Source organism: Pygoscelis adeliae, unplaced genomic scaffold (genome assembly GCF_000699105.1).
Source record: "Pygoscelis adeliae isolate BGI_AS28 unplaced genomic scaffold, ASM69910v1 Scaffold307, whole genome shotgun sequence".
Taxonomy (NCBI): domain Eukaryota; kingdom Metazoa; phylum Chordata; class Aves; order Sphenisciformes; family Spheniscidae; genus Pygoscelis; species Pygoscelis adeliae.
Genome location: NW_008825110.1, coordinates 111,366 through 125,022, shown reverse-complemented (window position 1 = coordinate 125,022; position 13,657 = coordinate 111,366). Strand labels below are relative to the sequence as shown.

General features: G+C 41.4%; 1 protein-coding gene across 2 annotated transcripts in view; it reads right to left on the bottom strand.

Annotated features, from left to right (window-relative positions):
* The window catches only part of LOC103920228 (protein arginine N-methyltransferase 8), a 72,625-nt gene that overhangs the window by 27,087 nt on the left and 31,881 nt on the right, over positions 1 to 13,657 (bottom strand). For both annotated transcript variants that reach the window (XM_009327913.1, XM_009327912.1), the window contains 2 exons: positions 7,183 to 7,368; positions 1,785 to 1,940 (listed from right to left, as the gene is read on the bottom strand). In XM_009327913.1, coding sequence (XP_009326188.1) covers positions 1,785 to 1,940; positions 7,183 to 7,368 — 342 coding nt within the window. The remainder of the gene's footprint in view (positions 1 to 1,784; positions 1,941 to 7,182; positions 7,369 to 13,657) is intronic.

The window sequence follows — 13,657 nt, the reverse complement described above, 5'->3', positions numbered from 1 at the left end:
GTGGAACTGTATTAAGAAAACCAACACTCTGCATTTGTCAACAGTTCCCACATCATGCTATTTGAAAAATTGCATCTAACTGTAGAGAAGAAACTGGAACATCTCAGATCTATGTAAACACTCATGGCAAATGTTTGCTTTTTAAAAGGAACACACAGTTTCCATTGGCACTCTTTGCCAATAGGACCATAAAGTCTGAATTTGACTGTAAGATCTCTGCCAGATCTCTGAAATGTCTGCTTTTCCAACACAAATACAACTCTGCAGCTTGCTGTGTGACAGGGTTCATGGTGAGGTAGTTCATGTGACAAGAAGGTTGAAACTCTGCAGTTGCAGAGGAGTTTCACACCTAAATATGTTCCTTTGAGAGCTGAGGTTCCTGGATAGCACACCCCCCAGCTTCAGTACTGAACAGTCCATGGGTGAGCTGACACTGGTGTGCCACTGAGCTTTATAAATGCCTGAGGTACAGCCTGAACTGTAAAGATGTCCATAGCAAAAAAAAAAAAAAAAAACCAACAACAAACCTGTGGAAAAGTATTTACTTTTCTTTTACTGGGTGAATTTTCTGCCAATGAGCTGGCTCACTGTAGAATCAGATAAGGACCAGTGCCAGCACAAGGGAGGGAGGAAGACCATATGGCCAGGGATCTGGGGAGGTGGGAGCACAGCATCATCATTTTGTATATGCTTATACTTTTACAACACTGAAACATCCTTGCATGATACCTGCGTTCCTGCATCGGAGAAGGCTACAGGTTTATTCTCCCTGAGGCTTTGAGGTAATAAATTGTGTACTTGGTTTACAAGAAATACATTCTAGCTGCCAATTCGGTATATTGTCTCATGCTTAAACTCCAAAACTTTTGCCAGCACCTTCTGATTTCAGCTATCTATACTTCCATGCTTTAGTCTGATACTCAGATGAGGCACTCAGAATTAACATTAGATTTTGAAAATATAAGCCTGAGAATTGAACAGGAGTCCTTGCATTTCGTGTGTCATTACAAGTAATAAAGACGCAGTTTAGATATTCAGTGACATCAGTGTCTTCAAATGCACAGATGTAGCCAACTAAGTTTTAGTAAACAATTTTGTCAGAGAAATAGAATCTAGTTCCCCTTTTCTACGTTGTGTTGTGTCTGCAGGGCAAACAGAAGTCCAAAGCAAAAAGAAATGGTATTCGTTATTTTAGAGTCAGTACAAAGAACTCTGAATATACTTAAGAAGCAAATCTATGCTCTCTCTAATGACTTCTCTGCAGGGAACTGCACTTTCATGCTCCTAAAGTTCAATGTGTTTAAGGTAATCATTCCCTTCTGCCTCTGAAAAGCGTTACTGTTGGCACAGAAAACATGCACATGCTTTCTTGCATGATTTGCTGAGTTGTAACGTACAGGGGAAAGTGTATTAATGAAATTTGTTTCCAAGACTACAAAGTTGCAGAATTTAAGAATTTAAAAAAGCAAGATAGTTCCTTTGACCCCTCTGAGTAGGAGTGAGTCCCTTTAACATTTTTTTGCAGCCAAGAAGAAATGTGGATATGTACCAGATCACCAAAGATTCCACACAAGAAAAGACATTATATCTCGATTTACAAAAGGCACACTGCTGCAGGTCATAGAAAGCAACAGAACTCCACTGAAGTCACTGTAAATCAAGCCATAGAAGAGCTTGGAGAGAAGAATTTCAAACCAAGACAGGTAAGAAAAGGTAAATCACCAAGCCAAATTCTCAGGCAAAATGCACTAACAAACTCAAAACATGAGAGAGAGTCTTCTTACCCCATATACCTTCTTGGCTCCTGCCTTTGCAGCAAACATAGAGAGGATTCCCGTGCCACTTCCAACATCAAGGACAATCTTATCTTTAAAAACATGTTTATTGTGATACATTGAGTTTCTATAGGTTAATGTGCGCACTTCATCCTTTAACATTTCCTGTGATGGAAAAAAAAGCATTCTGTTATTATTATTTGAAGTGCTTATATGCATTCAACCCTGCTGGTGAATGCATTCCCTTATTATAATTCAAGCATTATTAACACACAACCTGAAGAGTTTTTCAAGTACTTTAGGGGGCACACATCAAAGCAACTGTAAAATGCTAGCTACTTAGAAGTGAATTATTAAGAATAAGCATGATGTCCTTTGTACAATTTTATTTCTTTAAATATTACTTCAGTGTTACAATTGACAACCAGAATGTAATCTAACCACAGCACTGCTTTGGGCATAGACAGGAGCCATACAGAAATCCAAGCTTTCCTTTTCTCCTAAATGATGCACAACTCCACTGTCTAGGACAAGAGTGAAGGCCCATGAAGATGATTAAGGATTGGAGCATCTGACATGTGAGGAGAGATTGAGAGAGCTAGGATTGTTCAGCTTGGAGAAGAGAAGGCTCAGGGGGATCCTATCAATGTGTATAAATATCTGTTGAGTGGGGGAGGAAAGAAGGCAGAGACAGACTCTTCTCAGTGGTAACCAATTAAAGAACAAGAGGCACAAATGACATGAACAGGTTTTCCAGAGCCTTGTCCAATCAGATTTTAAATATATCCAAGGATGGAAGCTCCATAGCCAGCATTTTACCAACCTCCCAGTAAAGAATATTTTTTTCCAATTAAGTTTTCGCCCATGACATCAACCAGCTCCTTCAGCCCTGGTGGAGACAGCCTATCAGGTCCCATTTGTTTAAGTGAGCCTTCTCTGTTGAGGGTAAGGCTTCCTCACTCTAGACTTTGCCACTCATCTTAGGGACCTGGGATTCCTGAAGGCAAGTCATACCAGTAGAACCAGAACTGAAGAAGTAATTTTCCATGTCCTTTGTCACCAGACACCCTGCCTCATTCAGCAACAGTCCCACCTTTTCCCCAATTTTCATTTTGCTGTTAATACACCTAGAGAAGCCCTGCTGTGTTATCCTTCCCATCCCTTGCCAGATTCATGTCTAGATGCAACTTAGCTTTCCTAAACCTGGCCCTAAAATTACTTCTGGGTCACCTGATCCTTCTTCTACCTCTTGTATGCTTCTTTTTTGGTTTGAATTTTGTCAGGAGCTTCTTGTTCATTCATGCAGGCCTCCTGCCACTGCTGCTTGACTTTCTGCATGTCGGGATGGACCGTTCATGGAGAGAGTGAGCCTTGAAAATCAACCAGTTTTCCTGGACACCTCTTCTCTGCAGGACCATCTCCCATGAGATTTTTCCAAGCAGATCCGTGAAAAGGATGAAAACTGTTCTCCTGAAACCCAGGGTTGTCAACAAGACAAATAGCATGGATCCTGAGAGATCATCCATGCTCTCAGGATCCTGAACTTCACCATCTCATGGTCACTGCAGCCAAACCTGTCCTGACCTTCACATCCCCAGCTGGTTCATTCTTTTTAGTAAGTATCAGGACCAGCAGAGCACCACACATCCTCCTCCCCCCTGCCCATTGATTCAGGTAATCTGTGCCAGGAATTTATCATCATGCACTCCAAAAATGTCCTGGATTGCTTATGTCCTGTTCTGTTGCTTTTCAGCAGATATTGGGGTGATTAAAGTCTCCCATGGACCAGAAATCAGACTCATGTCTCATGCAGACATAAGACTTCTTTCAGCTGTCTGAAGAAGACTGTCCTCGTTTCAGCAGGGATAGAGTTAATTTCCTTCCTAGTAGCTGGTACAGTGCTGTGTTTTGGATTTAGGATGAGAACAATGTTGATAACACATCAATGTTTTAGTTGTTGCTAAGCAGTGCTTACACTAGTCAAGGACTTTTTAGTTTCCCATGCTCTACCGACTGAGAAGGCTGTTGGTGCACAAGAAGCTGGGAGGGGGGCACAGACAGGACAGCTGACCCAAACTGGCCAAAGGGATATTCCATACCATGTGACGTTGTCGTGATTTAACCTCAGTCGGCAACTAAGCACCATGCAGCTGCTCGCTCACTCCCACCCACCCAGTGGGATGGGGGAGAGAATTGGAAAAGCACAAGTGAGAAAAACTCGTGGGTTGAGATAAAAACAGTTTAATAATTGAAATAAAATGATAATAATAATAATATGATAATAATAATAATAATACACAAAGCAAGTGATGCACAGTGCAATTGCTCACCACCCGCCAACCGATGCCCAGCCAGTCCCCGAGCAGCGGCCCCCACCGGCCAGCTTTCCCCAGTTTATGTACTGAGCATGATGTCACATGGTATGGAATATTTCTTTGGCCGGTTTGGCTGTGCCCCCTCCCAGCTTCTTGTGCACCTCCAGCCTTCTCAGTTGGTAGAGCATGGAAAACTAAAAAGCCCTTGACTAGTGTAAGCATTACCTAGCAACAACTAAAACATCAGTGCGTTATCAATTTTGTTCCCATCCTAAATCCAAAACACAGCGCTGTACCAGCTGCTAAGAAGGAAATTAACTCTATCCCTGCCGAAACCAGGACAGAGGTCATGCTCAGTATATAAAGCTGGGGGAAGAAGAAGGAAGGGGGGGACGTTCATAGTGATGGCATTTGTCTTCCCAAGTAACCACTACATGTGATGGAGCCCTGCTTTCCTGGAGAGGGCTGAACACCTGCCTGCCAATGGGAAATTGTGAATGAATTCCTTGTTTTGCTTTGCTTGCGTGCGTGGCTTTTGCTTTACCTATTAAACTGTCTTTATCTCAACCCACAAGTTTTCTCACTTTTACCCTTCCGATTCTCTCCCCCATCCCACTCTGGGGGAGTGAGCGAGCAGCTGTGTGGTGCTTAGTTGCCGGCTGGGGTTAAACCACGACAAAGACCTCATCTACTTCTTCTTCCTGATTAGGTAGTCTGTAGCAGACACCCACAACAATGTCAACCATGTTGGTCTGCCATTTAATCCTGACCCAAAAGCTCTCAGCTGGAACATCATCTGTCCCATAGTGGACATGATTCCATGCATTCAGCTGCTCTGTCTCCCTTCTCACCTTCCCAGGCTGTCCCTTCTAAAGAGCCTGTATCCAGCTATTGTGGCATTCCAGTCATGTGAGCAATCTCACATAATCTCTTTGATGCCTGTGAGACTGTAGCCATGCAACTGCACACTGACCTCAAATTCCTCCTGTTCATTTCCCAGGCTGCATGTATTAGTGTACAGGCACTTCAGAGAGGCTTTCTGTCATGTTGATTTTCCAGAAAAGGTATAAGACCTTCCCCCATAATGCTGCCTCTTGGTACTTCATTTTTCGTGTGCTTACACTTGGGGTTGGCCCCTTCTGCTGTTTTATTGACTGACTATGAGGTCTTGTCTACACCATCCTGCATCTTTTGCTTACCAACTTGGTCCACTGCTTCCCCGTGTGACTGTGGGTCATCATCTCTTTCCTCTATCATTCTTAGCTTAAAGGTCTCCTCATCAGGTTGGCCAACCTGTTGGCAAAGACACTTTTGGCCTGGTTTGTCAGGTGGATTCCATCTCTTCCTAGCAGACCTCCATCCTCAAAGAGGGTCCCGTAGACATAAAAGCTGAAAACTTGTCATTGACACCAGCTGCACAACCAGTTGTGGACCTGCAGGAGCACTTCTCCTCAAGTCCTTACTTGCACTGTTAGAATTGCAGCAAAAAACCACCTGGCACACCTTGCTGTTGATCATCATACTAAGAGCCATGCAGTCACACTTGATATGCTCCAGGTCTCATTGGTGCTCATGGGGAAGAGCAGCAGTAGTAATCCAAGACTGGTCTAAGGGCAGCCTCTCCACAACGTCCCAGTTCCTAGGCAGCAGGTCAGGTCAGCAGATGGGGGCCTCTGTCCCCTGCAGGAGGGAACCTTCCACTACTATCACTTGTCACTTCCTCCCAGTGCTTCTGCGTGGCTCAGGGCCACCTGATTCTGATGCTTCATTGGACAGAACTTCCTGTCCCTCAACTACAATGAAGGTGCTGAACCTCTTCTGTAGCTAGAGATCTGCAGGTGGATCAGGAGCCTTCCTCCTGTTGCCAGAAGTCACAAGTTTCCAGCCTTCACCATCAGAGAAGTCTCCACTTCCAAACCTGCGAAGTACAGATTCTGACTGCCCCTCCTTTCAGTACAGTTGGGGATTTAGGCTTTTGTACCTTCAAGATATTGGAGAAGACCCAGTCAGTGTCTTCCTCAAGTCCCTGATACTGGGACTGCCAACCTCCTCTAGCAGCTCCTTTACTTGTTCACACAGATCCTCTACCAGTGCACACCTCCTGCAGACAAGGAGGCAACCTCCCACTTCCCAGCCTCAGCAAGAGGCCCCAAGTACTCCCTGCACTCCCTGAGACCTACAGAGCTGCATCCTTCCATCAGGAGCTCAATCTGATTTGAGGTCTCCGATGTGTCTTCAGTATTTCTCTTAGGTCTCCTTCCCACTCAATTGTTCCTCTATCTTCTCCCATTCTTGGACTGAATTTCTGAATGCTACACCAGCAAGATGTAATTGGCAGATAGAAATCTCCTGTTTATGTATACACCCCACAAACAATTACTAGAGTAATGGAAATAGATTGTTATGTGGTTTGTGAAAAGTGCCACTGATTTCACATTGTTGGCCTTTTTGCATCCTAGACTTTAAGATTCCATCCTCTTCGGTTACATAAATATGAGATATTAGTGTCTTCTTTAGAACTGGTCTACAGTCAACTTTTTGATGGTAAATATGGTCCACTCTGTATTTTGAATTCTTTCCAGGAGTGTATTTACTGGAGGCTATTGGGCTATATGTTCCCATTAATGCCACCTGTGCGTTCAAGTAACATGCCAGGAGTCAAGAAATTACTTGGCTTCTCATGTCAGTTGAGTAGCTGTTCTGCTGGCATCTGTGCTCAAATATGCAAGAGAACAAAAGACCTAACTTAGCAATAAGGTAGTTTCCATGTGTGGTTGGGTTAGTTTGCAGCCTGCAAATATGCACTAAATTGATGCAGTCATGAAGATCACCACTGTACAGATAGCTAATATAAGCTCTGTGGAGAACTCATATATGTAAGGATCTAAGTGGGACAGAGGTTTTGAGTACAGGCCTCTAGAGAAGTGGGTGATATCTTTGGCACTTAACCAGATTATACAATCTTCTGAGGAAAGGTGGAGGAATATAATTATGAGCAAGTGGGAGGGGGATAAATAATAAATCAAAGAAAACGTTGTTGTTGTTGTTGTTGTTGTTATTAAAATAATTGCTGAAATAAAAATAAATATTACCTCATGAATTCCAAAGTGAGCATAGGAATCAAAGTAATAATCCCTGGATGTCATCTCTTCTGGATTGATGAGCTTTGCCATCTTGCCTCGGCCCGGGCAGCTTGGTTGCAATGGGACATGTATGACAGATTGAACTGGCTTTGGAACAACAGTAGGCTGAGGAGGCTGGGATGGGATGGGGCAAACCTAGGAGAACATGGAATATTGTTAAGAGGCATTATTAAAAGAAAACATTTCTCTCTATGTCTAGCATAGTGGTATTATTGTAACTAGCTAGGAGATAGTAAGACCAAAGACACCTGGGCTATCATAAGTGAAATTTAGGCTGCCATCTGTTCCTGGCTGTTTAACTTACTTGCTCTGTCCTGGCAAATTTCCTTAATGGCTTTTTCCTTGATGTTCCTCTGCAGATACCTACATCAGTGCAAAGTAATAGCAAATTATTGATGTTGGCTGAAGTGGGGTTTTCTCCTTTAGTGTCTTTCTGTCAAACTGCGACAGTTTTATGAGAGGCAAGTTGTAATAAATAAATAGTTCCCCTGCAAAGAAGAGCTCATAATCAAAGGATTTTGAACACAGTGTTACCAACAAGAAAGACAGGATTCACAATCAATTCTTAATTGTCAGGTAATGTGTCTGGCTGTATTGATGAGGTCTGAGAATGCTCACAATATCTGAAAGTCCCTGACACTATCTGAAAGTCTCTCAGCATGTCCAGAAGGCACTGTAGGGAGCTGTGTCGGAAATGTGATCCCTTAATTTAGTTTCCTGTTGTTGGGAGATGCAGGAGTTATGTGTTACCAACATCCCCTGGCCCACTGCACTTCATTTTCCTTGCATATTGCATCTCCAACACCAAAATTTCAATAGAGCCAGAATGCTCACACCCTTGAATCAGATTTGACACCTGTAGCATCTAAGACAGAAGATAGAATGTTTCACAAACATGAGACACAGACCATGGTCTGGCCCATAAGGACATCTACATCTTTCATCCTTAACATGAAGCAAAATGCTGAAAACTGAGAAAGACTGAGCAAGATGCTACAGCTTCACATGTGCACTAAGTCACCTGCAAATTATGAGTCAACAACTTCATATATTAAGAAGGTCAATCCTACTTAAAATATGTCACCTCCTCTTGTGCTTTTTTTTTATTTTCAGATTTAGTAGTTTCCCAGTGGGGACCAGATTTGCCTGAGCCTCTCCAAGATACTTTCATAAAGTTGACTCTGTCTTCTATAGCTTGATACTGTGAGACATCAATCCCTTGTACTCTCTCTGAATAGCATCAATTAGCCTAGTTCAGTTTACTTCAATATAAAAAAAAAAATTCCCTTGTCCATTTGAAGATTTAAATGTGTCATCTTTTGATGGTTTCTTTGGTCCATCTGTGAAAAATGCATACTAGTGGTTTATGTTCCTGCAACACCTTTCATCCCCAAAGATCCAGAAGTGCTTTATTTATACATCTTTTCTATTTCTGATGTTTTTGACTTTATCACCTCACCCAGTTGTGCTAGTTTTGGCTGGGACAGAGTTAATTTTCTTCTTAGTAGCTAGTATGGGGCTATGTTTTGGATTTGTGCTGGAAACAGTGTTGATAACACAGGGATATTTTAGTTATTGCTGAGCAGCGCTTACACAGAGCCAAGGCCTTTTCTGCTTCTCACACCACCCCACCAGCGAGTAGGCTGAGGGTGCACAAGAAGTTGAGAGGGGACACAGCCGGGACAGCTGACTGCAACTGACCAAAGGGATATTCCATACCATATGACATCATGCTCAGCATATAAAGCTGGGGGAAGAAGCAGAAAGGGGGGGACGTTCGTAGTGATGGCGTTTGTCTTCCCAAGTAACCACTACATGTGATGGAGCCCTGCTTTCCTGGAGAGGGCTGAACACCTGCCTGCCAATGGGAAGTTGTGAATGAATTCCTTGTTTTGCTTTGCCTGCATGCACAGCTTTTGCTTTACCTATTAAACTGTCTTTACCTCAACCCACCAGTTTTCTCATTTTTACTCTTCGGATTCTCTCCCCCATCCCACCGGGGGGAGTAAGTGAGTGGCTGTGTGGTGCTTAGTTGCCGGCTGGGGTTAAACCATGACATCAGTTCACCTCCCACCCAGAATATGATTGCTCCTAATTGGTATTTGTATTTCTGTCCTGTCTAGTTTTAAAATGTCCATCTGCAGTCATTTCTCTTAAGAAACTATTTCATTGCCTGTTCACTGCAAGCAACACCTTGACAGCTCATCCTGTCAAGATGTTGCTTGTAATATTCAACCCTTCCAAATTCAATCCTGATACTTTTAATTACATACTTGAGGTTATATCCTAACATTTTTCTCCATTGGTGTACACACTATCAAATTTTTGCAGTTACCTTGCCCTGTAGTCCTTTCTGTGTTTGTCTGCTGGATTAGAAAGACTTAAACTGTAGATGTTCGGAATTTTGTTTTAATTTAATACGAACTCTGTAAGGTCTTACACTTTCCTCCTAAATCTTGTCCTCCACATCATTTTACAAGCAAAATATGTAAATATAACAGTCACTGAACTCTTCATTCTGTTCCTGTCTTAGGTAAGAAGGTCTCCAGACACAAGATAGTATATCACAGGCAATTGCTCAAAAGCTACCTACTGGAGAGAAGATCTGTCAGTTTTTGTAAATTAAACCAAAGGGGTATTAGCATTTCTATTGCTGTCAGACTACAAATTCAGATGTGGTTTGCTGTACAATAGAAAGCATTTTCTACAGGAAAAGAGACTAGTCTTGAAGGTGAACCTTCTGTCTGGGTCTCAGGCAATATTAGTTCTGCTCCTGGCTGCATGGAATTTGTCTAGACAGGGTTATGAGAACAAGGCTTATTCTGACTAAAGATACAGAATGAAACTAAATTCAGCAACTCAGGCTAGGAAAATTGTTTGAATGATTTTGTTTGCTGTAAAGGAGTTAACATTGTAATCTCATAGTCTGGAAGACAGCTGAATTCTGCTTCAGCCAAGGAGTGGCAAGATAACTTTTATTAAGCTACTGAGGCAGTATTAGACCTTTGACTCACAGTACTTTTCAGGTTTATCTAAAGTACCTGAAGACCTACTGCTCTCAACTGTCCATATACATCTCTGCCAGAGAGTATGTATCCCATGTAGCAGAAGAAGTAGAAGCCTATTAGGCCTGCTTCTCAGCTGTTTTAGTTTGTAGCCAAGCAGCCCACGGTAAAATGTGTTGATGGTGGCTGTGTGATAATGTTAGGCTGTGCATACCATTAGGTCATGCACTGTCCATCCTGTGCTATGGGTATCATAGCCTCATGCAGAAGTGGTAACAGAAACCAGATAGGGGTGGTGATCTTCTCAGCCAGCAGCACTCTGTCACAGGGACCTTAAATCAGCTGCTTCATTTCTGTTTTAGGCATATTAACTCAACACAGACCTTTCAAATTAAAATGATGTAATTTTTTGCAGCATCTGCAATACCCACTGCTAGAATTTCTGTGTGTAGCACTGTAATTCTGAAACTCCAAGGCAAGGTCACAATTACAAGAATAATTTTGTGAGTGGGGCTCAGGAAATCCCTCTGCCATAGATTTGCTATAGACACTGTGAACAATTTCAGCCAAGAGTAACTCATGTCCTATGACAACCAATACCTGGGGAAAACATATGAACACAGTGGACAATTACAAAATAAAGAAATGTAATGAAAGCTATTATTTGTATCAGAAACAATAAAGTCTTTAGTTGTACAGCTCTGTGCTTGCTAAACTAGAAACAACTAAGCTTTTAGGGATATGGTGTAACTGCTTTAGGAGAAAACATGCCTCCAAGAGAAAAGCTATCAAGGAAAGACAGCTTCCTGTATTATTTCCAGAACTGAAAAGAATCCTTGATACGATTTACAAGCTTAGCACATATATACCCTACCTGTCAGAAACAACTCGTCTTTTGAATAACTCCTGAAAAGGGAAAGCATCTGCGCTGGGGGGTAAATCTCAAATCAATGAAAAGAATCTAACAAATTCTATCTGAATAAACCATGTTTATTACAAATATGGATTCCAGCCAGCTGCACACAGTTCCAGAACACTGGCCACTGCTAATGCAGATGAAGTTTGAAAGAATGCAAGCAGCTGCCTCAGAATCCATTCATCACTGTGCTAAACATGTAGCCCTCTATTTTTCCATCTCCCATTTGCTACTGAAGATAGAGTTGGAAGGTCTGCAGGATCTGAGAAGCAATCTTTTTCTACCATTGCTATGGAACTTAGGTCCTGCTGCTCTGTACCATTTCAACACTTAAGTCAAAGGAAATTGGGAAATATTTTCCTACTTTTAAAAATTAAATAAAGTTTCTTTCCTCTTTCTTTGTGGACAAGGTTGGTAGATTACAGATGCATCAAAGGTATTAGCACAGGACCTTTTTTTAAAAGCTTTGAATTCTTACAAAAGGAAAGATTCATAACTCTCATTCATTTCTCAAAATCACACATCTGAACATTTTGACATAGGTTTCTAAAACACATATAGGCACTTCAGTGATGGATGTGACTTTCAGATATGTGGAGTTGCCCACATGCATCAATGGAAACTGTTGAAATTCTTCTTCCTTGAAAACTGGACCTAAGTCAACATGGACTTACAAGGCTATCTGGATGTAAAATTCCCATAATACAAAAGAGAACTCGGTATTCAAAAATCACAGGCTATTTTGAAAATTTAAGCCTTTTAGATATATCCATCTGCCTGCAGAGAGGCAAGATGGTGAAATATGCACAGCTCATTTTTTAGGAGGTTTATGACAAAAGCTGAGGTGTGTAGAGTAAAAATAAACTTGAATTTCAATGTTCATTTCTTGATATTACTATGGAGACAAAATAGTAGGGCTGGAGGTTGAAATTCCAATCCTTGTAAAACTGTTGTTCAAGCTGCAGTGTTTTCTCCTTGACAAATTCTTAGTCATTTATGACATTTTTATGGCATTGAAGAGGTTAACAGTATCTTCTGTCTGGAAATGCCTACCCTTTCATTAAGAAACTACACTCATTAAGAATGGAGTTATAGTTTAATATGATTCAATTTCAGCATTCTCTTCTTTTTAAACAAATGGTTTTATCGTATCTAAATATTTATTATACTTATTTCTTGGGCCAGATAGCTTTCTGTGTCAGAACTACTAGAATAGAATATGCCTGGCACCGTTTTCATTATTCTGAATGTAATAATCTATACCTTCAGCATGCAAGAGATTATCACCTGATATGCAGTCACGATAGCAGTTCCAACAACACAGCTTTTCCTGCTGCAGATATAAAGGCACAGCCAAATATAAGAGGTATTTGGTATCCTCCTGCCAAAACTTAGGTTAACTTCTACAACAGCTTCTTGGAAGTCATTACACAATGGTACGGGCTAAAACTACCCTTGAAAGGGGAATCCTTTTGAAATGAGTCTTTGTCCCAGGTTTGTAAAGTTGTTTGGATTGAGCAAAGAATCTGGTCCATTATCTGAGAAGTTTTAACCTGATTTTCTGAGGAAATGAAGCTGCCACGGTATCTTGTCTGTGTCTCCCATTGGTAACTTTTGAGCGTGTCCAACCCAGTCTATTTTGAAAGAAGAGTGGAAATACCAAACATACGTATTCCTACACATTTCTTGAAAATCAGAAATTAGGTAGAAGAATAGCCAATTTGATGATCCACTGAAATTGAAGCAGCCAGATTTCAGTTGTCATTCTTTCTACTTGCTCTAAGTTTATTAAGCTAACTGGCTTGTGTTACATGTGTAATGTGTAGTCTCCAGACCAACCGTACTGTATGATGAGTAATGAAGATGTAGGAAGAAGTCTAGGCAGGGCTCAGAACTAAGTTGGGAGATGAGGGGATAAAAAGCACATACCTGCAGGAAACAAGGTTTCATTAGCTTCCCTACTCATGGAAAAAGCTTTTTATGCTAAGGACATGAAGTTCACAAGGAGTGCAAAATGGCCAGGAATCAAGGGGTTCCAACAGAGACCAGATGAGACAAACATTCAACTGCAGACAGACATTACTGCTTGGAAACAAGGATGTTATAATGTCTGCATTAGGTACATGTTTTAAGGAAGTGGCCTTCAAAGACCAGTAAAGAATGTTTGGCTTTCATTGTGGATTTTGTTTTTCTTAGTGGAGGCTTTATGTTGTGATATTTCTCAAAATCGGGATGAAATAGCCAGTTCCTCAGCAGCGATAAATCTACTTTCTGCTTGATAAAAATTAGGCTCAGTTTGTTTTAAGTTGCAGATAACTATGAGTTCAATGCAACTGCAAATCTCTAAACTCTAAAACTGCAAATCTAGCCAGATAGATTCTGTAAGAAAATTGGGAGAGAGAACTGATTCTTAAAACTGCTTGTTTTGAACCTACTCCTTTTTCAGCCACTTCAAAATCAATCACTGCTCTGAACTTTCTACATGGAGTGTCTGAAATGCCAT